The 25,062-nt window shown below is 43.2% G+C and overlaps 1 protein-coding gene across 1 annotated transcript in view; it reads left to right on the top strand.

The window, feature by feature from the left end:
* SH3RF3 (SH3 domain containing ring finger 3) overlaps positions 1 to 25,062 on the top strand; it is a 259,661-nt gene that overhangs the window by 223,907 nt on the left and 10,692 nt on the right. The window contains exon 9 of the mRNA XM_075425598.1: positions 21,732 to 22,069. Within this exon, the coding sequence (XP_075281713.1) occupies positions 21,732 to 22,069 (338 nt within the window). The remainder of the gene's footprint in view (positions 1 to 21,731; positions 22,070 to 25,062) is intronic.

Genomic DNA, 25,062 nt, shown 5'->3' with positions numbered 1-25,062 from the left:
ATCTCTGACTGGATTGGGTGGTGCATAACTGCCCTGTGTTGAACAATATATTCCTGAAACTCCTCCATGTAATATTTCACTTCCATTTTAGAAAGATCTGAGTTAACAATACTTCCTTTCCTTTTAGAAGTAGTGACTGATGTTTGGCCAGTTAAGTTGTGTTCCTATTCTTTGCATAAACCCAAATATTTCTTTGAAGCAGTTGAGAGCTTGAATAATGCCAGACTAAAAGCCATATAACTATTCAAAAAGGAATCTGTGTGTCAGAACTGGAGCCACACTTGATATTTCCAAAGTGGAGGCTGGTTGGGCAGGGTTTTTGGTAAATAGGGAACAGTCATAACACTCAGAAGGAGTATCTGTGGAGAGAGGCAATATCTGTTATCAGTACACCTAAAAGGAAAAAACAGACAAGTCTGAGGGCCGAAAAACAGAAGCAGGGACATAACTAGCAAACTGCCAGATAAGCAGAGATTGGAAGCAATTTATCTGAGTTCAGTTTTATTATATTAATCAGTCAGGTACTTTGAGATGAAAGGAACAAAGGGGATGTTAGTAAGAGGAGCAGTAATAAGGTCTTCAGCTCTACTGAGCACAGGATGGAAGAAATGAACAGGTAATTATCTCCTGAGAAACTGAGATTAGTAAGTTGTATCAGACGTAAATAGTAAAGTGCCATAAAATTAGCACTGCCATTGGAATCAACCATTTTTTGTGTCCCATCAAATTACTAATTTTAATCCCATCTTAGTCTTTCCAGTTTGTTTTGTAGGATTCCCTTGAAGATGAGGGATGAATGATCAGAGGGAGCATGATGGTTCTGGGAAACATTCTCTTGTTACTAACCAAGTTTTCTTTCACACACTGAGCATCGGTATGAGTTCACTACAGTACAGAGGGCACATGGTACCTAGGAAGAAGTAGTTTGCATTTGGGGATGGACATGCTGAGGAACCATTGGTTTTCATGGTTCTGTTGTAGAAGACGTTGCTTTTGAGAGCTATGGAGATAAATTGCAATTTTTGCATTTATCACTCTGATATGGTCAGATATATTGGGAAATTTTATTCAGATTATAAATTTAGCAAGGTTGGGCGGCTGCTTGAAGGCTGGGCTGGGAGATAGTGGGAAAAAGTATTTAAAGATATGATTTTCTACCAATGTGTGTTTTATGTTTCCCACCCAGATTCCACTCAAGGGGCAGCTGCTGTAGCGAGTCTCTATATGCTATTTGAGTTGCTTGTTCCAAGATGGAATTGTCCTTACCTTGGGAACAGCCTTGCTGAGTGTAGTGGTGAGGTCATCGCTGTTAACTCTTTCTTCTGTGCAGATGTTTATATGCCAATATCACAGGTTCTTGTTGGTGTGCAGCAGTCAGATATAGTCACATCCCAAGATTTCTCTAAAATGAAGGGACTCTGATTCCAATTATTACTCTTGTTTCCTTGTGGTTTAAAGGCAAGTGGCAGAAATAATCCTAAGGATTATGGTTTTCTGCACAGCAGGAATGGTTTTCTTGCTCATCTTCTACTAATGTAGAAAATAAATGCTTATGTCTATTTTTTGACATCTCTAGTTCTCTACTTCAGCTTATTTCTTGAAGGTCTTGATCCAGACTTCCAAACCCACAGGTGAACCTTAGCACCTCTGTTCATTTAGGAACCCTAATAATAGTGTCTGACTGTCATACTCCTGCTGACTTAACCAGGAGGTAAAATATGACCTCCACGCCAGTCTTCACTTGTCGGTGTGCTCCTACCCTCAGAGGATCCTGTCTGCAGCTGGGCTTCTGCTCCATTTCTCAGCTCCTTGACCAGCCTCCTGTCCACTTAGGGAACAGTTTCAAAGCTGGTTCCCTTTGGCAGCTACTGGTGGTACCTGATGAAGGACTGAGCGATAGATAGTGCTTAAGTCCACTGTGCAACAGTACTCAAAAAGTGCTCAGGCAGCCGAGCAGGCTGAGAAGTAGAGCACTCGAAAATCAAAGCTGTTTCAGTGCTATACGGACGCAGTACGAAGCAGCAGGATAGGCAGCTCACACAGAAGCAGCGCAGACACTGCAGGAATAACAAGTCGGGGACTGAATAAAGGCAAGGGAACACAGCAGAGGTCAAAGAGGTAACAGTGGCCAGGGGAGGGTAGGAGGGAGAAGAGCATTAGCAGCTGCCGGGAAATATAGCAGAGGGCACCGAAGAAGGGCTACCAGTGGGGAGGGTGGACCTGAAGCCCACGGGCGAGGGTCCTGAAACAGGAAAGTTGTAATATAGGGGCTGAAATTTAACTAAAGAAGGCAGTTGAAGAGAGAAAGGTGTAAAGGAAACTCTTTCTTCTTTTTCTCAAGTATTTCCAGCTGGAGGCCAATTTTTCTTCTTTTCCAAGAAGGAGGTTTCCTTCCCCAGAAGGAAAATAATAGTTCTCCTCCAAAGTCACTCTACTCCAGATTAAGAACAGGAGTGACCCAAAGACATCACAGGGACAAGAGGGAGGTAAAACAGAGAGCAAATGGGGAACACTCCATTTCCTTTAAGGGTGGAGGCTGGTGTCAGGGGTCGTTTGAGCTCTCACTTCATCATTTGCTAATAATATCTGCAGGTGTAGCCATCTAAAACACAGATAATTCAATCCCAGTTCCCAAATCTTCTGAACATCTGAAATAAAGGGATCAAGATCCCAGCTGTGGAACAGAAGCAAAACCCTGTGTTCTGGGGGCTTTTTTAAATGGGGTCCCTGCTTTTTCAGGCATGATGAGCACTGCCCAAGTTCAACTGGTAGATTACAGCTCAGAGCATGTAATTTTGGCATGACTACTGCTTTGACCTCGGTCAATTTTTGCTATAATAGTTTCTGCTGTACATAATCTGCGCTGATGCTTAATACCTCTGATAAAACCACTTGTTTGAACGAATTAATGAATTTCTCATTAAATGTGCTCCTCATTATCTTAATCAAATCAAGAAAATCATGCTGGGTGGTTTGACCACTGTAATTAAACTTTCTTTAAAATCCACTCATTTGGCTTTTGATGAGGGTTTTGATTAAACTCTTCCAAAATGTCTGGCCCAATATCTCCTAAAGAGGAAAATAAGAGCTTGCACTAGCGAGCAAACTATTAATTCATCACTGAGTTACGCCAATTCCTTACTGTTTCACCTAGCCAGAGTATATAGAAATACTTGAAAATTGGCAATGTAAAATTAAATGTTTCTTACAAGTGTGCTGAGAGAACAAATCTGTTTTCAGCTTTAAATTTAGTAACTGTGTCCCTGGAATATATAGAGGATTTGGACAAGCAAGTTACAACAAATTAGAAAATACACCAGGCTGCTGTTTACTGATGTTAAGATAACGAGAGACACATCTTCAGAAAATGACTTTGAACATGCACCAACAGTTTTGCATGTGAAGACTGAATCAGTAAACATCTGTGTGCTCTCACCAGTGTCACTGACTTTATCAAGTATCTGTCCTTCTGCTCAAAATAGCTGCATTCCTCAAATGATACGGTATGTTTGGCATGATCCTGGTGTAAGGACTATATTATAAAATTGAACAAGCCAAGGCCTGTTTTCTGGCCCTGCAAATGTCCCTGCATGACTTGCATCCACACTTCTGAGCTTTCTTCTCCTCCCAAAACAGGGTGACTGCATCCAGACTGCTCACTGAGAACAGTCCTGGTACGTGGTGTGGTCCAAACCTTGCCTATACGTTGTCCTGGGAGAGTGCTGGTTGATATAAGCCAAACCCATGATGGTTAATGGATGTGGACTAGGGTTTGATGCTAAATCCTGGCCTTGTTTTATATGCCAGCATAGACATGACCAGAGACACTTCCCTCTCCACCACTTCCACCCTTTCTGCCAGTGCCTTCCTCTGCCTTCCGCAGATTTGCAGCCCAGTGCCCAGTTCCACCAGGCAACATCCCTCAGTGCAGACCTGCTGCCTGCACACTTAGTCACCTACCCTGGCTTTACGTAAGGTTGGAGACTAGATCAAAGGCCCTCTGACAATTTGACTTTGTAAACTCTGAGATGCTCTTTGACCTTAGTTCATATTGCAGATGCCTTTTTAAGTGATCAGTTGGTAGAACTGAAACTGCCTGAAGGACCTGATCCTACACGGTGGTGCACTTTCAGTTTCCACTTACTAAGTGTCAGCCTCTACATTGCAACTTCTTCTCGTATTAACTTGTCCCTAAGTGAAATGGGTTTGTTATCACTTCATATCCACTAAAGAAATTTAATTCTTTATCCAGAAAATGGAAGATCAGTCTCAAAAGTGAAGTGTTGAGCACTTGCAAGGGCTTTGAAGATATAAAATGACAGGACAAAAATAGCAGTCATCCTGGGATGAGTAAAGGAAGCTAAGGACAGAGTTGATGAAAGTAGATTTTTCAGATACAAAGTCAGTATGACTGACCCTGAATTTTTAGAAGAGGAATTCAGTCTTCCTAGCAGATATGAAATGATTTAATATTTTTCATTTTGTAACTGGTTCACTTGAGAAAGCCTCCTCAGTTATACAGGTATGAAATGGAACGACAACAGCTACGTGACTAAATGAAAGCAGCGCAAGACATAAGAATGAACAAATTGCACAAGAGCAAAAAAGCCTGGTCTGAATTCGTAGAATACGTGTATCAAAATATGGAAAATATTAAGAGGAAACAACATTGGAATAGTAATGTAAAGGTTTGCATCAAAAAGATAAAGAATAAGTTATGTGACGCTAATTTTCTTGGGTACTCTGTAAGACATCTGAGTTGATCCTGCAGCCACCACACCAACATTTCACCCACTGTTTTTGAAGTCATATCTGACTTTTCTGTTTAATGTGTGTTCCAGTCTGTTCCTCAGTAAGGATGTTTTAATCTGGAATATTTCAGTTCAGTTTTCTCAATACTTGTGCACAGAATACATACTGTTAATCCATTTCCTCTCAACAAAGGCAATGGGGCTGTCTTCATCACAAACGAGCCACTGCTTCCCATGCTCCAGAAAGCGAATCTTGGCTCTGTGACGAGCAAGTGATTCACCAGAAACTTGGCCAGGGATTGGAAACCTCTTCTTCTGGTCGTGTGAATTCAGGCCACAAAGTTCTGTTTTAGAGCAGAGAACTCATGCTTAAAATCTCTCCAGCACCTTCTCCTTCATCGTTAGAGTTCAGTTTGAAAGGAAAAAAACCTGGCAACTCGCTGATGAATACTTTAAGGCTGGCAAATAACCCAGCCAAAAGCATGAGCCCCAGCTGTCAAAACATAGAAAACTTCAGCTTTACAATAAAACAGATTTCTGTTATTTCTGACTGGCTAGGATTCTTCTGCTTAGATCAAGGGCAATAAGCCATTGATCAAAATTTCTTTTTCTTCTTCACATTTTTGATGTTAGGAAATGCTTTCAAACTCCCCACAGATATTTCAAGCGTTGACTTTGCTGCCAAGCAGTCTCCGAAAGCTATTCCTCTTCTCTCTCCTCTCCCCCTGCCTCTGCTTATCTGCCTCATAGTGCTGTCACAGGATTTCTCAAGTGTCCGCAGTGGATTCCTCTAACGCCGTTTCGAGTGGTTCTGTGCTGCATTCTGCAGCCGTAAGGGAAAGTGGAGAAGAAGGGGAAGAGAAGATGGGGAGTGCTTTAGCTTCAAGAGGAAATTCAGTTATCTACTAACTGGAGACGAAGTTGTTTGGATGCCAAGGCACAGCGTTCTTCTGGCACCTGCAGAGACCTAATTTTATAACACAGAGGACCCACGGGCTTTTACTAAATCCTTAGTGCTGCTTGGGGAAGAAAGCAGAACTGACAAAAGAAAGAGCGCGCAAGGGAGCGCTGGAAGCAGAAGGCTGGAGGCGTGTGTGCGCGAGTGCGTGTCTGCATGTGAGCATCCCGGCACTGGCGTTCCCATGGCATTCCCCAGCCTGCAGAAGGAATTGCACAGGACCAGATGGCTGGATGGGGCCAGGCGGTGGGAGGGGATGGCAAGCGTCCCCTTGGATTAGTCGGGTGAAATGTAAGCACTCTTGTGGTATCGATGGGAGACATTGACACGTTCCGGCTGTTGAGGGATCACAGGGGCCAGTCCCCACTCCAGACCACGCAATGGAGCCTCCCATCACAGCTTGTGCCCTCTCCCTGCCCTGCTCCTGAAGAATGTGGTTTGATCTCTCGTTCCCTCATAACATCAAGCTCCCAATTCCCATGCACAGGTGAAAAACGTAACAGAGTGAAAATGCTGTGCCTGCCCCTGCCTCCGCTTTCCACCTTGGAGCAGTAACACGCAGAGCTGGCATGGGGCTGCCGCTGCGCCCCCCCCCCCCCCCCCCCCAGGAAGGACGACATGCAGGATGAAACCTTTCCAGCAGAAAAACACTCTAGGAAACTGGATGCCTTGAAAACAATGAAACAACTCGCAGTGTGTCAGAGTTGGTGGCATCTTGGCCTCCCATGTGTCCAGGACTCGTTTGCTTTCTTCAGTGATTTTCCAACTATGAATTCACAAGCCAGTAGGTCTTAAGCCACTAAGAGACAGCAGAGATTATTCACTGAGATACAAGTGTCTCAAGTGCCAATGCAGTTGTTTTATAGAGGCAAAGTCTGAACTTCCCTGTGAAAATTGGGTATAATCAACTTTTCTGTGCCCATCTTTCTTTTTTTGGTAACACAGGTACTGATAGCTTTCCTTGCTCTTCTCTATAGTTGCACATTTTAGATGGGTTAAAATATCTAGTTTTGACACAGAAATACTTCAGTAAGCTCTGTGAGAAGAATTACATAAACTAAATGAAATTTCAGTTTCTGACAAACACCAGTACTGTAAACAGCATGTTGTAACAGACAACAGATATCTGCAGCGTGTTTCTGTTTTTATCATGTAACTCGAGGGCATAACCAAGTTGTAGCAAAGGGATATTTATCTTATTTTGTACATTTTTGTTTATTTTTCTTTTTGCAGTAGCAGCAGAAAGATTCACAAACCCTCAGCTTTTCTTTTGCCAAATGGTAAAGCCACTTTAAAGTCAGTCTGGGTTGTTATTTTTTTTGACTGAATGTCTCAAACATCTAGTAATTCCCTTCAGACCAAGTGAAGACATGGAGTCAGTGCTGGTCTCTGAAGGACTGGAAAAAAAATGCTCTTATTATGCCCTCTGGAGAAAAGATCAGTCTCAGGAATTCAGAAAGCACACCATGCAAAAGTTGCTTTTCAGACACTACGTCTGCAGGCTGCCTGTAATCAATTACCATAGGGTGTCAAGCAGTCAACCTTTTAAAAACCAATTCATTATAAAGGCAGAACGCAACCTGTTGCTTTGCTTTTTTGCGTATATTTTGTTTGGTTCATATTCACTGATACGTTTCTGTAAGTGACGACTGCAGAAGCTAAAATCTTCACCCTCACTCACAGCTCACTGTGTGCAGCACGCTAACAGCAGACTGGCATTGGGCTTCATCACCAGATGCCTCAGGGAGAGAAGAAGTAATTTAATGTGAGTCCACAGCCAACGTATTTTGCAGTAAAGTAGATTTCCTGTACTGTAGTTTTTAGTCCCAATTCGTAATCAGTTCAGAACTGGTATATTTTAAAATGGAACTAGCTGGCTTTTTTTATGACTTCAGAGATCTCTATTCCCTCCTGTACAATATCATATTATTCTTCATGTCTTAAGTTTTGAGACAGAAAAGGGGGGAGGTCGGGCAGGCGTATCCTATCAACATGATGGTGCCTGCTGTGGCAAGGGAAACACGTAAGCCAGGCTTTGATTAGGACATGAAAGAGAGAACTGATTTTCCAACTTGTAAAAATTTTCTGGACAGGTTTTATATCTAAGCCAGATACTCCTGGTTGGTGAGCTTACATGCAGCCTGGCCGAGAGATACGGCTGGCCAGCAGGGAGAGTGGCACAGAGGAGGTAGGGAGGATGGTGGCCCCGCAAGCCTGGGGTGGGTTGCCATTCACGAGCCGTGAGAAAATCAGATGTATGCCGACTATCCACCACAGAAGTCTGCCTAACTTTTCTTAAAATGGTTCAGTTAAGATCATTCCACAACTTCCCTGAGCGATCTATTCCTGCTCTTTCATATTCCTAAGGCCAGAAAATTCTGTGTTATCCCTCCTGAATCTTTTATGGTTACAAATGAATCTTGCTTCTTCGTGTCCTTACCCAGACAAACAGCTGATCAGCTTTCTCCTGACAGCCTTCCACGTATTAGAGAACTAATAATGTGTTCAGTCCTCAAGAATTCTCTTCTTTCAACCTCACTGAGCCCAGTTCCTAGCCTTTCTTCGGAGGTAATGCTTTCTAGCCCTCTGATTATACTTTCAGCTCTCCTCTGGGCAGTCTTCCTCTTGCTGGAGTCTTAAAGAGCAATGCCCCAGAGTGAGGTTTTGCTGAGATCTTGTTAGTGCCAATTAGGATGGAATAAGCACTTTCTATGGTTTACATATTTGATGTTTGTTAATATGTTTCCAAATGAAGTTCGCCTTTTCTCAGTAGCGTCTTGACTCGCACCAAGTTTGTGATCCAGTGCAACTCCCATATCCCTTTTTGCAGAGCTGCTGGCTGGCCAGTCACTTCTCATTTTGTATCTGTGCATTTGATTTCTCCTTCCTAACAGCAGCTTGTCTTTGCAGATTTCACCATGGTGATTTGGGATCTTTTCTCCATTTTAGGAAAATTGCTCTGAATTCTTACCCTGTTTATCCTTCTGGTGTGGGTTAACCCTGGCAGGCCGCTTAGCCTCACACAGCCACTCACTCGGAAGTGGGACAGAGTCAGAAGGGTGAAAGTGAGAAAACTTGTGGATTGAGATAAAGACACTTTAATAGGTAAAGCAAAAGCTTCACATGCAAGCCAGGCAAAACAAGAAATCCATTCACTGCTTCCCATCAGCAGGCCGGTGTCCAGCCATCTCCAGGAAAGCAGGGCTCCATCACATGTAACGGTTACTTGGGAAGACAAGTGCCATCACTCTCAATAATGTTCCCCTTTCCTCCTGCTTCCCGCAGCTTTATATGCTGAGCATGACATGATGTGGTGTGGAATATCCCTCTGGTCAGCTGGGGTCAGCTGTCCCAGCTGTGTCCCCTCCAACTTCTTGTGCACCTCAGCCTCCTCACTGGCAGAGCACCATGAGAAAGACCTTGACACTGTGCAAGCACTGCTCATCAATAACTAAAAAGGGGTGTGTTATTACCTTTGTGTGGTCACAAATCCAAACCATAGCACCATACAAGCTACTACACTGAAAATCAACTCTATGCCAGCTAAAATCTCTACACCTTCCAACTGCTTGCAGAAGTAGTCAGCTCAGTGCCCACTGCTGGTTTTAGAAGTGCACTCTCTAGCTCACCTACCAAGTAATTAATGAAAAGGTTGACTAGCACTGGGACTGAGACAAGCCCTGTTGGTACCTACCTGAAATGTCCTCTTGGTTTGACAGAAAATTATTGACTGGAAAACAGTGCAAAGCAACCAGTAGCGTCTGGTTGTCTGCAGCTTGAGTTCTGCACGTATGCTGCTGAGTTAAAAACAGAGAGAACGCAAGACTGGAAGGGACCCCTCAAACACACACATTGCTGTCCTAGCAGGAAGAAGTTGAAAGAACAAACTTGTGCAAGATATTCATCATATTGCCTGCTCTGCTATGGGAAGATTGCCAGATACAGCAAAGTATTCATAGTACAAGAGCTTGAATAGAAATAGTGATCACTGAAATAATGCACTACTGATTCGGTTGTCTTTATAGCCAGAGACATTCCAATCAACCACGATCAAATTGGAGATGAGACAATTCTAATTCATTGTTTACCCACACTGTTTTGCCAAAATGAAAATAAGAAAGGCTGTCAGTCTATACAGACCATCAGTCGATCAACCACTGCAGTCATGGGGAAATCTTCTTGCACTGTTATCTGACTTGGGTAAAAGCATCTCTCCTACAAGGAAACGCTGAGGGAGCTGGGTTTGTTTAGCCTGAAGAAGAAAAGGCTGAGAGAAGGTCTTATAAATGCTTATAAATACCTTAAGGGTGGGTGTCAAGAGGATGGGGCCAGACTCTTTTCAGTGGTGCCCAGCAACAGGACAAGGAGCAACAGGCACAAATTGAAGCATAGGAGGTTCCAGCTGAACACGAAGAAGAATTTCTTCCCTCTGAGGGTGACGGAGCACTGGAACAGGTTGCCCAGAGGGGCTGTGGATTCTGCTTCTCTGGAGACATTCAAAACTCGCCTGGATGAGGTCTGTGCAGCCCGCTGCAGGTGACCGTGCTTCAGCAGGGGATTGGACTAGATAACCCACAGAGGTCCCTTCCAACCCCTACCATTCTGTGAATCTGTGATTCTGTGAAAAGATTTTTCATCTTCATCTATGGCAGGCGGGCTCACACATGGACTGTTTTGACCAAGCTGTCATTTCTGCTCCAGTGCAGCAGTGATTTTGTCTTTATATAGTTTCCATAATTTTCAGATGTGAGTTGTATGTGACAACACCTTCACAGAGGCATTTTGAGCTTGTTTGTTAAAATTGACCCTTTCTTGCTGTTAGTTGGCAGGATCCACCTTTTATTTCAGGTCACACTGGCCTCTTCTGCATTAGTCAACTAGCTGGCAGAGTAGAGAGGAATACGCTGTATATGTGTTGTCATAGAATCATAGAATCATAGAATGGTAAGGGTTGGAATGGACCTTGAAGATCCCCTGCCATGAGCAGGGTCTCCTAGAGCAGGCTGCACAGGACTAGATCTTCCACTAGACAAGATTGTTCAGAGCTCCATTCAACCTGGCCTTGAACACTTCCAGGGAGGAGGCATCCACAGCTTCTCTGGGCAACATGTTTCAATGTTTCACCACCCTCGTGGTGAAGAATTTCTTCCTAATATCTAATCTAAATCTGCCCTCTTTTAGTTTAGAGCCATTCCCCCTTGTCCTATCACTACACACTCTTGTGAAAAGTCCCTCTCCATCCTACCTGTAGACCCCGTTCAGGTACTGTAAGGCTGCTATAAGGTCACCCTGGAGCCTTCCCTTCTCCAACCTGAACAGCCCCAACTCTCTTAGCCTGTCCTCGTAGGAGAGGTACTGCTAATTATTTCTGTTATTGCTAATTATTTCTGCAGTAGTCATGTATGAAAACACCATCCAGATGTCACTACCTCATTGCATAGCATAGTCCAGACAAGCAACAAATTTATGTCCAGAGAGCTCTTGAGGTTACAGATGTAACTGCGTGTGCAACCTGTGTGAGATGCCACTCACTGGTTGCACCACTGAAATTATCCTACTGCCAGCTTTGGCATAAAGCATGTCCTCGGACACCTTCGGTTACCTGCATCAGCTTCAGCCTGACATTTGAGTTAATGCGTGTTGTCTCACAGAAGGGGTAGGATGACGAGATGCAGAACTTGGCTTAGGTGGCACACGTGACAGGTGGTAATTAGTTAAACCAGTGCAGCTCAGTTGCAATTAATTACATGGTCATACCTGCAGGTCACGTGTCAGGGAAAAAGAAGTGAATACAACAGACGAAGGAAGGGAAGATAGAATGCAGGGATAGGACTGCAACGTAAAACCAGGCTTAGTGCAAAAGTTAAAAAAGTCACAGTGCTATTGACTTCCCTTCCCTGGTTATACCCTAGTTGTTCTGTTTGGCTCTGTTAGGGAAGCTCTGTTTTTCATTGATGATCCTTCTTGCTCAGCTCTTTAATTTAAGAAAGGGGAAGTTTATACTCCTAAAGACCTGACTTTAGTATATGGGTACTGGGAGGTTTTTTGAGCTAATGGTCTTTGATGGCTCCGTTAGTATTTTTTTCATAACAAAAAAATGAAACTAGGAAAAAGGATTAAATCCAACTTTTGCATAAGAGAGGATGCTCCTATTACAAATGCTGCCAGGCCTTGAGCAGCTTCTAGCAAGCCTTTTGCTATTGCAAAGCTTACTAGTAATTACTATTCAAGTGTTTTGACATTTGGAAAGCCACAGTGCCTTGGTCACTTTATCAAAGAAATTGTTATTTACATGCCTGGACATTCCTGTGACACTGGCAGCCACTTAGTTTGCAGTCCTCTGAAACGACTCTGGGATTCTTTCTTCATTTTTTAGGTAGCATACATGATCAATTGGTCCCTATAAGAGAAAAAGACTTCAGCCACCTCCATGTGCCCCAGGAGTAATTCACAGGGCAATGCTTGGAGACGTAGTAGGACTGAAAATGCCTGTAGCACAGCTGACAGGGGACGTTGCAGAAACCTCAGCTACTTTGCCTGCAAAGCTTATGCACCATAACAACTGATGGCACCTCAGTGTGCCGGACAACAGCTCTGTCCCTGTGCGGTGCTGCTGGGTGCAGCCAGGCCTGCGATGCCCGCGGGTACAGAGCACTCCCTGCACTCCCACAGGCGCTGAGAGCCTGAGCTGCCCCTTACTCTCAGAAAAGAAGCCGTCAGCTTGAGCGCCTTGGTATTTCTCTTCTTGACGCTAATGAAGTACCACTTGCCTTGTCTGAGACACGCTTTAATGAGGGCAGGAGGGAGCAGGGGCAAGACCTGACTTTTTTAATGCATGAAATACAATAGGAATGATTTTTTTGATGCTCAGATTTGATGCTGTGGGAGCTGCCAAAACTGGTGGGTAGCCTTCAGAGAGAGCGAAATTTTCATGCTCGTGGCTTTGATGGTGTCAAGGTGCCTGCTTCTACAATGCCAGACCATCTGAGAACCCTTAGGGCCCCTCTCATTCCAGCCCCTCGCCTGGCCCAGGCTTCCCCAGCGGCAGTGCGAAGCCCGGTTAATTTTCAGAAATACATTGCCTGAGCAAGAGCAGCTTCTGCTTTCATCACCTCTAGGCCACAGTCCATGCGGGTGTGATATGTTCTGTCAGTCTCAGCTGACTCCTCAGTCTCTAGCTAAATGCATCTTTTATGAACTGGTGAATTGTTTGTAGGAATGACTTCACTGTAATGTGTTCCAGTGTCTCATACAAGCAAATCCTGGCAATATTTCGTTGTCCACAGACAGCCCTTTTTCTCTTCCATGGGGAACTGATTTTGAGAGAAGGATATACCTCCTGTGATGCCTGAATTTTCCACAGGCAATCCTCCTTCTGAGTGCAGGCCAGCCCAATACCGTTTAGTTTATGGGAAGTGCTGAAATTACAGCCTGAGGTGGCACAGCTGCTGGAACAATATCAACCAAGCGGGAATAGATAGATCAGCAACAAGGGACAAGATGACTTCCACTAATCCAAACCTTTTACCCACATGTTTCTGCTTTCCATGAAAATACAAGTCTCAGTTGCCTGTCATTTAATAAGATTACAAAGCAAGACCAAGCAATGTTAACTGTTTGCTTCTGAAATGAAATGCATCCCTTGTGAATGGGGAGAACCAGAGCTAACTATGTGCAGACTAGAGTATGTCAAAGCACATCCTGACTTTTGTCATTGATTCCCTTTCATTCAGGTGTTCAATGAGTGAGCTTGCTGTGGCTTTCTGCAAAATGTGAGTGTTGCTCCTGGTGCTCCCCGTGACCAATAAATCTTTTTCACTTGCTTACGAGAGACAAGGAGCAGCAAGCTAACCAGTCAGTCTAAATCATCTTATTTAAAAACACTAATTCTAAGCAGTTTGTCTAAGAGTTTGTGTATTTATACATCTTTTTCTGATTTCAGAATCCTATGCTGTCAGTGAAGCTGTGATAGATTCTCCTCCAATTCAAATAAATTAACCCAATGTTTCAGAAGGACGCTCATGCTCTGTCCAGCTGTTTTGCTTAAATTCTCTGGAAAGTATAGATGGTCTACCACAGTTGCCTAAATCATCTAGTCGTACTTGACTTTTACATTAAAACAAAGGTTTAACCTTTGCTGGGCTTCGGTTTAGGGTAGGTCTTTGAGACATGAGGTAGCACTATGTAGGAGACCCCCATGGTAGCTCCAAGGAAGCCCTTGGTATGTGCAAAGGCAGTGCAACGCCAGGTTAGCTGGGCTCCAGGAAGCAGTAGGGCCTTGTCAGCCCCATCACCAGTACTTTTGTGGCTCCTTGGTGCAAGGTGAGCGCTGCAGCCCTTGATCTACGATGTTTTCCACAGCAGAGATGGATCTGAGGAATTGAAATAGCAGTTGCAGGGCTGTGAAAGTGCTCTGGGTTTGCAGTTCCCAACCTTCTGTGTCTCTCCTTGGCTGACACTGCATCCTGCCGGCTGCCTTTTGCCCTCTCTCAGACCGCTGCAGCTGAGGAAGTCCCTGAACAGCTGATTTCCCAAAGTTGTGAGGGCGCAGGGGAGGGCTCATTCCTGGCTTTTTCCCGTTTCCTATGCTCTTGCCCAGATAGCTTATTTTTTTATCGTAGCAATCATTCTCACTATTTTTATGACCTCTTTGTAGCTAGGTGAAGTCACCCTGTGTATGCGGTAAGTGCTGTTTCGTTTACCTGTTGGGACTTCCTGAAGCAGAGGTTGGATCCTTACCATGATTTTAATAGCCCTTGCTAGATCTGTTCTCCATTAATTTGTCTAATCCCCTTTGAACCTCTTCATACTTTTGGCTTCCACAATGCTGTGTGCAGCAAGTCTCCGTTTAATTATGTGCTGTGTGCAAAAGTTCTTCCTATTTTTTGGTTTTGACCATTTGCCTGATAGCCTCATTAGGTTCACCCTGACTCCTGTATTGTGGGAAATAACCAATCTGTTCCCAAGTTACCTTCTCTGTGCAGGCAGGGATTTTGTAGGCCACTATCATATTTCCTGTCAGTTGTCTGCTTTCCAAGCAGGCATCTCCAATGTACAGGAATTGTCCCACACCTCTCATGATCCTCACTGCCCTTCTCTGTGCTGTTCGTAGTTCTGCAGTATCCTATTCCAGCTGTGGTGGCCAGAACAGGACATGGCATTCAGGAAGGTAGGCATGGCAGGGCTTCCTGCAGCACTGTTTTCTACAGATGGTTTTTACCTCTTTCTCTACACCTTTGCTAACAATTCCCAGTCTTCTCATTTGCCTTTCTGACACTGCTGAGCATCAGGTTTTTAGAGTGACTCCTTTTCTGTGTGAAAATAGGCGGTTTAGAGTCAATAGTAGGCTGGGAATATTTGGGATTTGTGTTTCCAGAGCACATACTGCATTTGTTTTTTGGCCAGATTCACAATGGGCATTGACTTTTGCTGAGTATGGAGGTTTATTACATTTAAGGCTCTTACTTTGTACTGAAATTCATAATTCCCATTTAATGTGGGGGTAGAATGAAGTGCCTAGAAAATGGGATTCACAAAATCTGACAGGTGGAACAGGTCTCGAAGCCAGCAGAGGATACTGGTAAGGGAAGAGTGGCTTGGATCGTGTTTTTTCACGCTGAGGAAGTTAAGTACCTGCTTCCACTTGGGATTCACAGAACGTGCCCAGCTCTGCAGGGTGCCAGTGTTTCCCTCCAGAAATAAAGGATGAGGATTTCTTAGACGACTGAGCAGGAACTCTTGTTCATGCTTGGGGCATCCCACACTTGAAGCACTTGCATGAAACTCATTAACTGAGTTTTCTCCTGAAAGGAGATGGGAGCCCACATTCCCCAGGGGAAGTATGTATGTTTTATGCCTCTCTGTGTAGGCTGTGTGGAGGTAGGAGAGTGGAGCAAAGAAGGGGAGATCCCAGTGCTTTGTCCTGAAGTTCCCATACTTGTTGTAGAATAATCAAACATCCAGTGGATTGCTGAGTGAAGAAGGGAGCTGAATGTCAAATGTGTAAAAGGCTATCATGCCTACTCCCTTCTTTTGTGTCCGCATAGAGGTTGCTCACACTTCAAAGGAAGAGATGGGCTAAAATCAGGACTAGCACTCATCCACCTGAGCTTAATCCTAGAGATAGTGGCTGCTTGGAAATAAATGGAAATGTTACCATGGGCTTCATGAGAACCGTGATTTCATCACCTTATAGAATCATAGAATCATAGGTTGGAAAAGACCTCTAAGATCATCAAGTCCAACCATCCACCGAACACCACCATGCCTACTAAACCATATCCCGAAGTGCCACATCTACACATTTTTTGAAACCTTTGGTGTTGTCCTTGCATTTCACTTTATTAGTACACAGTTCTGAGTTACTTCATCACAGCAGTAGTTTTCAGTTCTCTGGTGCTCTGTTTCAGCTCTTCCCCCCAAAAAACACCACTGAAAACTGTTATTGGGGCAAGGAGTAAGTTGCATATCTTAACTTCCCGTCCTTTTCGTAACCATCACCTATTCCCTACATACCAGACCAGAAAAAGCAATGAAATAGAAAACTATCCATCCATCAGCTTCTCCCTCTATTGAACACAGAAAAAAGACAGTATCGGTGTAGCAGATCATCTGTCCCTCATTCACCATTTGTCGTGTTAGTGTTCCCTTTACCTTCTGTCTGTTATGAATTCAGCAGCCTCCAGGAAGCTCACCGATAGGTGAGACTCTCTGCTTCCTCTTCAGCTTTTTTTTCCCCTTTGAGCTAGCCTTTAACTTTTTTCCAGTGTTTGAAAGATTTAGTATTCGGTCTAAATTGAATATTCAAATATATTTTTAGATTCTCTCTATCTCTTTTAGTAGTCTCTAAAGCCCTGCATCCGCCCCAGTTCAACAAAGGTACATGATGAAGTGCATATGCGCTTTGCTGTATTGGGACCTGAAGACTAATTTCTTCGTCTCAGTTTTGTTTTCAAAACACTTGAAAGTCCCAATCAGGTCTTGCTACAAGAAATATTACTTATTTTCTCCTGGATTTAATACTAATTGTCTTCATATTAGTGCCCATAAGTCTAATACGCTTGCGCATGCAAGTATGCATGTTACTCTCACCAGTATTTAAAAGCTAATAGTGTTATGTTCGTAAAATCCTTTTTGTTCCTTGGCATGCAACTTGTATACTGAGATTATAACAACAGATTTCTGGCCAGAAGCAGTTGCCTCCATTAAAAACTATATTTTTGGCAAGTATTTCCAGTCAATATATGACACAAAACTAGTCTTTCCCCCCAAATCAAAAGTAATTGTGTAGTATAATTACTGTTGTCTTGTTCAGTATGTCATCTATGCCTCATGAGAAATAGTGGCAAACTGCAAATGATAAATGCATATCCAAAGATATAGGTGTTGCATGAGAAATTACCTCATTTCAATGGCTACAGCCAGTTTTTCTATCAGCTGCAGTAAAGTTTCCTCATTTATTTAATGAACCTGGATAGGTGGGAAATTAAGTACTAGAGCTGCAGATGAACGAAACTAAAGCAGAATTTTCTGTTTATTAGGATGGTTAAAAAAAAAAAGAAGATCTGTATTAATATAGCCAGTACATATAATTGGTATTTGGATTATGGCATGATTATTACTGTGCAGACGGGGGACTCCGTTATCACTCAGTCATCAGCGAAGTAGCTGCATTCCATGCTCATCTCATCTCTGAAGCTGAAAGAAGAGCTAGTTATTATCTTCAAGTGGGGTTATTAATGAGGGGAAAAATCATCCCCAATTACTGTGAAGCAAAATATTTCAACATTTACATATCTGAGACTTTAATTTTGATCTAGTTCTTCAGGAGTTCTTAAGCTCAGACTGTACTCACTTTTCCAAACATTCCCACAGCGACATACCAAGGGACCTTCCACCTGTCCAAGTGCTGGCTTCCCCAGGTGTATGCTTCAGGATCACAGAAACACTGCCCGTCCCACCTTTGTGCTCCAGAGACTGATTTCCACTGAGATTCCTCCGTGTTACACCGTAGGAATGGAGTCTCAAACATAGGCTTTGCTAAAGAAGTAAGAAATTCTGGCCTGCCTATACTGGCTATGTTCAATCCTTTTTGTCTTAGCTAGAAACAGCCTAGGATTTATTTGAAAGAGCTAATTTCACTCTTTTGCTTTTTTTGTTTTTTGTTTTTTTTGAACAAAGTATTGATCCTTGAGAAATTAATGGTTTGGAAGTTTTGACTCTGAACCTCCTAGAATAAAACCTGAGCAACACAAAGGTGATGATTTAAATTCAGTTAAGCATGTGGGCAGTAACCAGGAGATGGGAGCAGTGCTGTCCATATTGTGAATCCATCCATCAACACAGATACGAAGGTCTGACCTTGGCAGGTTCAGGAGGTAGGGACGTCAAACACAGTTTGCAGTCAATTGGAAATGTAGTGACCAGACAAAGAAAACTCAATAATTACACAGCTGTTTCAGTAGATTACAGATTTCCTAGAAGACAATTAAACAGTAGTCTGCGAATGGAAAATGTAAACAATCTTTTTTTTTCATTCAAAAACTTAATTCCTGAAAGTCATCAGATACGTCCTCTGTAAACTTCTTATCTCTTTTCAAAACCCACAGAGTCTGTAACCAATCGGTGTAGATTTCTCTAGGGCATTTATGCCCATTAATGCTTCATTGATTTACAGTGAAACTGCTGAAGAAAGGACTGTCTTGGACAGCCATATAAATATTAAATTAATTTTTTGTGAAGGATGGCTGCTATTGCACTAAATATTAAATGAATTCATAATACTTGGACACTTGCAATAAATCACTACTGGGACTGCATGCTAACATCCCATTCCAAATCTTGTCTTTTTTTTAATATTAAAGCCACAGAAAAGGACCGGTTGCTTTCAAAGAAATGTACAGCTTTGTAACACTGGAGTCATTAACAAATTCCCATGGCATAAGGCAGAGTTTTAACTGAGTCCCATGTTACAGATGGAAGGAGGAGGCATGAAAGGGTTTAGGTTGAACTGCTGATCACAGGAGCTTCAAACTCAATCTGTTTCTCATGAGAGAAATCACAGTAAATTATCAGCTCCTGACAGTCCTTGTTTGGCTTGAAGTGCTCTGAGCAGCATCGGCAGAGGATCTGGCAACGTGATACCAGAAGGCTGAGAGCATTTGCCAGACTCAAACAGAGAAAGAGCTGGATGTAATGTCTAATCTGCAGGCACCCGAAGTGGCTGCTATCAGTTCACCTCTACATATCTTGCCAGATGCCGCGAGGGGAAGCACGGGACTCTTCAGGTTTTGACTAGCTGGTCTAGGCTTAGCAACTGAAGTAAATCAGCTTACTTAGAGAACACAGATCTTTTAGCCTCAAAATTTAGTAGAATGCTCAGTGGACTCAGAGGGGCTAAAAACCAGTTCTTTATTTTTCCTTTTGTTGAAGTTGAACAAAGGGTACGTCAGTAAGTTCATTGCAGCTGTCTGTTATCCGAGGGATAGTAGCTTGAGTGTAGAAATTTATGCCAGGGTTAACCATGTAGAGTGGAAGCCTTTCTTGTAAACAAAATTGAATGACTGTCAGACTCATCTGCTTTTTAATGTGCAGATGGGTGTGACTATATGCATCTCCTTCCTTCCAAAGATTTTTGCTTCTACGCCTTAAATGGTCTAAGTCACACAAGGTTTTTCTAATGAAAATTCGCCAAGGTATTTAAATTAGAAGCAAAAATTAGAAAAGCTGCTACCGCACAGGAATATTAATCGTTCATTATGCAGGGCGTTAGTTCACGTAGTTAGTTTGCATGTGCAAAGCTGCCAATTAAAGAGGCTGAAAGTGCTCACTGCTGCACAATAGCCATTTCTCCAGAGCCCCACAAAGACCATTGTATTCTGTCACTGACCTTTAGACACCTTCAAATGCATATTGACACAGTAGGCTGGGATCATTACAGCTATTGTTTCAGTGCGCCACAGGGAAAGGAGAGTTTTGCAATTTCGTGAAGAGCTTTAAAATTTGATGTAATGATGACAGCAGCTATATTTCTTAATTAGAGAGTGAGAGAAACACTGAAGTATTTTTCTGGTGCTCCAGGTATATTCCAGCATGCACACCTACCACAGTTCCCACAACAGTCCTGTCCCATCAGGGAAAGAAGATGTCTATCAGGGATATTTGGTCTGCTTTTCTATTGTTTCCAGGGGAATTTATCTAGTATTTTTGACCTGATGGTGCCATATGGCCAGCCTCCCCTAGCTTCCATGGATTCTGCCTGGGTGAACATCTTGGCAGGATGGATCCTTTCATCCTGTAAGTGACAAATGCCCTTTTAAACAAAGCGTATAGTTAGAACCAGTGGTATGCAGGACGCTGGGATCTGGAACTGTAGTTCAGACTCTACTCTTCAAAAATCAGTGGGCATTGTCTCTGTGATAATAATGATGCTTCATTTTAGCTCTTCTGTGTCTTGACATCTAAGGTATTTCTGTTTTCTTACCAGTCTGACAGCTGAAGAGTGCAAACAAGAACTTTGGGAGCAGAGATATCAGATTCTCCAAGTACATTTACTGTAGTAAATCCAAGCATCTTCTATAAGCTTGTATTTATTTTATTGTAGCCGTCCCAATTTTTAAAGCTGCTTTGAGAAATTACTTCAGGAATCAGCACATAAAAGAGCATCCCTTTAAACCTTGCATGGGACATTTTGCCTATAGAGAATAAACAACTTACTGGCTTGTATTTCCAAAGAATGTTCCTACTTGAAGACAGAGAGATAGTTTCTGTTCTCTAAGTATTGCAGTTGCTGGGTTTGTTTTTATCTGCTAGGATCCTATTATAGAACAAATTATCAAATATAGCTAAACTTCACAGCCCCGAGTCTCTGAAGATAGTCTTGGGTAATGGCTTGCAATTATGACAGAAGAGGAAGAAAACTAACAGACCTGTTGCAAGACTTCCTGTGTCATTAAAAAAATAGTGGAAAATTTACTGCACAGCATTGCTGGTTGCAAAGCTCGCTGAGCGCTGTGCAGCATGTACCAGAGCACAGCCACTTCCTGCACACAAATCCCTCTGCCAAAAAAACTCTGTATCTGAAGGACAGAATGTTTGGTATTTGTGTGTACTTGAGGTAAACATGCAGCAGGATTTCTCACACTGCTATAAAACCCGCAAGGTCAGATGTGTTTCTTCAGTAACTCAGGCTGAGGTTTGTTGGGTTTTCTTCCACATTAGTTGAAAGGGTGCTGTTATCTTGTTTTCGTTCCTCTGTATCAGAAACCCTTGTAGAAATTTTAAACCTCCCATGCACTGCCACTGCAGTTGCCAATTGTGACCGCAAAATTGGTCTATCTTAAACATAAAGGTGATACCTTTACCTTAACACATAAGGAGAAGTGACCCACTGCCGGGAGGGAGGCGCGAATAGGTACGGCTGTGTGGTGCAGGATGCGAAGGGGAGCACGCGCTGCAAAGAGCTGTTCAACCTCCGTCCTGTGCCTCCGTTCTCCCTACAGTGAATCTGCATCAGGTAGTAAACGAGGCAGTAATGATGAGCGCTAGAATCTGAAATCCCTCCTCAGACCCTTGAGCTTCCCGGAGGAGGTTTTTAGCCTTAGGGTCGGATTTGTTACTTCTGGGGAGTTTCTCCGGTGAGGGACAGGATTCTCCTGGAAGAGGGAGGGCAGTACTTCAATTGCCACCTTCTCTGCTTGGGAAGCTTGTAGCTTTGCTGTCCCACTGTAATTGCAGTATTTCTTTCAAAAGGCAGATGATCACTGCCTGGGTGGATTTGAAAATGGAGATAGTCTTTGCAGTTTGTTATGTCCTTTCTCTGCTGAAGGAGTTGGAGTCCTGTTGGGTGGGGAGGGATTTTCATAGGATCTTTATTGCCAAAAGCTCAAGTTCTGCCTGGATCCACCTCTTGTCATGGCAGTTTTAGGAGGTTTCCTGCCACACATATTGGGATTTTCCAAAAGAAAAAAAAAGGGAGTTGGTATGTCTGCTCACTGCCCATATTTTCTTTGGTTCCTTTGCAGAAGGAGAAGAAGAGTGGGCTGCTGAAACTTCTAGCAGGAGCATCAACAAAAAAGAAGTCACGTTCCCCGCCGTCTGTGTCCCCCACGCATGACCCCCAGGCAGCCATCGAAGGAGTCCTGCAAGGGGCAGTGGGACCCGAGCTCTCCTCCCTCTCCAGCCACGGCAGGGCTGGCTCATGCCCTATTGAGAGCGAAATGCAGGGAGCCATGGGGCTGGAGCCTCTGCACAGAAAAACAGGCTCCTTGGATTTGAATTTTTCCATCCCTTCTCCTGCCAGGCAGCCCCTCTCTTCCATGGCAGCTATTCGGCCAGAGCCCAAGCCTTTGCCCCGGGAAAGGTAAGCTGAGTATCTCCTGAGGTCGTCTGCATCCTCAGGGAGCACTTGGAGGAGGGCTGCAAGTTGAACCTGCTCAAGGGTTATTGCAGTTTTGCCGCTCTGTGGATTGACTATAGGTGGCTCAGCTGTCTTTCAGGAAGAGAGGGCTTACATGCATCTGCCCATTGAAAATCCTTTGACACACAGCGCAGGTTTAACATTCATTGATTGAAAAAGTGGTGAGCAGCACCTGTCCGTGACACTGTACAGCCCTGATCTAAAGATGGAGGACAGCAGTGCTTTCTCAGCCCAGAGGGTGTAAATGCTGTTAGCAGAGGCTATTTCAAGTGAGATACCTATGTTTTAATAAACTTATGGAGTTGTCATGTGGTGCTTCCTGCCTGGGGGCAACAGGGGTGATATGTTTGCTCATCAAGGCCCTTTCTGTCCTGTTCTGCAATACCAAAGACAGTTTCAAATTCTCCTTGTTTAGGATACTTACAGGTAGTGCCATCTTCAGTGACCTGTTGCCAGAAACGTATCTTATTTCTAGAGAGGAATGTACCAGTGATTCTGGAGTTCATTTCAGCAGCCTGCTCTGCACCTTGGTGTCTTTGAGTAGCTGACCTTGCAAACCCAAAAAGAATAGAGTAGGAACACTGAAATACAAAAGCAGATGGAGAGAGAGATAACTGACTAGAAACAGGGGTACAGAAAAGAGCTAGGTGCAGCATCATACTGGCTTCTGGTAAATATTTTCTACAAGACTGCAGTTTGAGGACTGGGAAGGGAACAGATAATGCACTGATACAATGCTATTGAAATGCTTTCCACTCAAAAAGTGATTGAGGAGAACATGTTTTTTTACAAAAGCCTCAAAGTGTTTTCAAAAAGCAGTCTCGGGAACTCTCTGGAGTTGATATTTAAAACAATTTTGGAACAATAGCAAAGTTCCAGAAGTTTGAAAGAAACTATTTTTATCTGAATACATGAAAGAGGCTGAAGGGAAAGGACTGGGCAAGCCAGCTAACCCTCAGTCCATTTGGGGTCATGGAGCAGATGATGCAGGGCAGAATGAGCGATACTACAGGACAGTTCACACCTTGCATGGTGTTTTACTGAATGCAGGTTGAAACGTGGTTGGGAAGGTAACAATGACACTGCAACGAATTCAAACTTTTCTAAGGCATCTGGTTTGTTACCTTAAAATGTCTTACTGAGTACACGTACACAACCGACACAGCAGATACAAAGTGGATAGAAAACTGATTCACTGGCATCAAATGTAACTCTACATCAGAAATCACTAGAAAAATATTGTGTATGTATTTAGCGTAGCCCAGCACGAGCTGGGTCTTGGACCTGCACTGTCCAACCTAAAGTCTTTGCTGCTGCGGAATGGAGGACTGAAGTGGGAGGTAGGTGGTGAAGAGCGCAGACCCCTTGGTACAGAGTTAATTCAATGCATTGGTAAAGAGAATACAGAGTAACAGGGTATTTCAGAAAAGCCAAATGTGAGGCAAAGTGGAGTGGCCTCAGAGAAGCACCATAAGAACGATGGAAGATTTAAAACAATATACTTGCAGTGAGTGATACAGGGAGCTCTGGGACACCTGGTAAAGAGCAGGCTTAGGAATGGCTTGGTAACAGTCTGTAAGAGACTCCAGACAAAACAGACATGGGAAAATTTTTGCTCTAGACTGGGCATTTTGTCTAAAAGAGATGCTGTTGTTCAAGTGCAGCTATTAGACTTCAAGCAGAAATAAATACAGGCAAGTCCTTCAGCATTGTAATGAAGGCAGTGAGAGCAGACTATCACAGTAGTCTCTTGTCCTTAAAATCCATGAAAAAGCAATTTAGTAAAAGGAGTGAAAAACCAATCCCTATTTAGGCACACTTAATTTGGTCTACATCACTTTAGATTAATGCTATAAGAAAAGCTAAATCAATATAAACCAGATTTAGCACCAGTGTAACTAAATCAGTGAAATGCTGCACCTTTAGTTAAATGTCGCCATGAAAAGAAGCTGGGAAGAACATCCCCTGACGTCTCCAGAGCTGACTGTTGAGGTGCTGCTCTCAAAGCTTTACTCTAGAGAAGTCCAGGCACATTATTTGACATGCCAGGGCTACTCCCATATCCTATAAATTTCTTAGTTCACCTCAGGATGGTCTGGAGAGTGAAACGTTTAAGTGATGACAATTTTAAGCTGCAGAATAGAATCAGGGGAACACGGGTTAGCTGCGTCTGCTCAGCCGTGCTGGAATCAGGAGTAAATAGATTTAGACTGCTAAAACTGAGCAAATACTTCCAATTGCAGTATATGGTGGTAAGGAACTTACTCTAATTTTAAGCGTTTTAATTCTTGAGTCTTAAATCTGAAAATAAGCTATAATTGAAGTAACCCTAATTAGGCACAGCAGGCGAGATTCTCTAATTGATTTATGAATCAACTTCCATATCATTGGTGTATCTGCATTCCTTAACTGATCATATGGCTTTTTTCATGCCCATAATGGGGAATATTAATTACCTTCATGCACTACGAAGGATAATGCTTAGTCCTGGAATAAGCTGAGCAGATACATTAAAACACTTGTCTCCTAGAAATTCATCCCACATCCATCTGTGCTCATTAAATCATCAAATTGCTCAGAAGTACCACATTATATTTTTTTTAAAACAAATTACGGTTTTCAAGCCACTTGTTCTTTTCACATCTGGCAATGGAGGAACTCGCATTCAACGTCACTCAGCTCCACATTTCGCTTGTTTGCATTTTGGTGCATTTCATCCGCACAGTAGGAGCAATTCTCTGAGAAAGAAAAGGGAGGAGAGGGAAAAAAAGGTTAGATAAACAGATTCAGATGCTGGATGAAATTTTCAAAAGCTGCAAAGCATTTCAGTGCACTTAGCTGTACTTGGCTTTCTGTCTCCCAACGCCCATCTGCGCGCACAGAGACAGAGCACTGAAAGGTTGGAAGAAGTAGCACATTCCTTAATATCTACGGCA

The sequence above is a fragment of the Opisthocomus hoazin genome, chromosome 1 (genome assembly GCF_030867145.1).
Source record: "Opisthocomus hoazin isolate bOpiHoa1 chromosome 1, bOpiHoa1.hap1, whole genome shotgun sequence".
NCBI classification, from domain to species: Eukaryota; Metazoa; Chordata; class Aves; order Opisthocomiformes; family Opisthocomidae; genus Opisthocomus; species Opisthocomus hoazin.
Note: the sequence above shows the minus strand (reverse complement) of the source record. Positions and strands in the feature narration are given on the sequence as shown.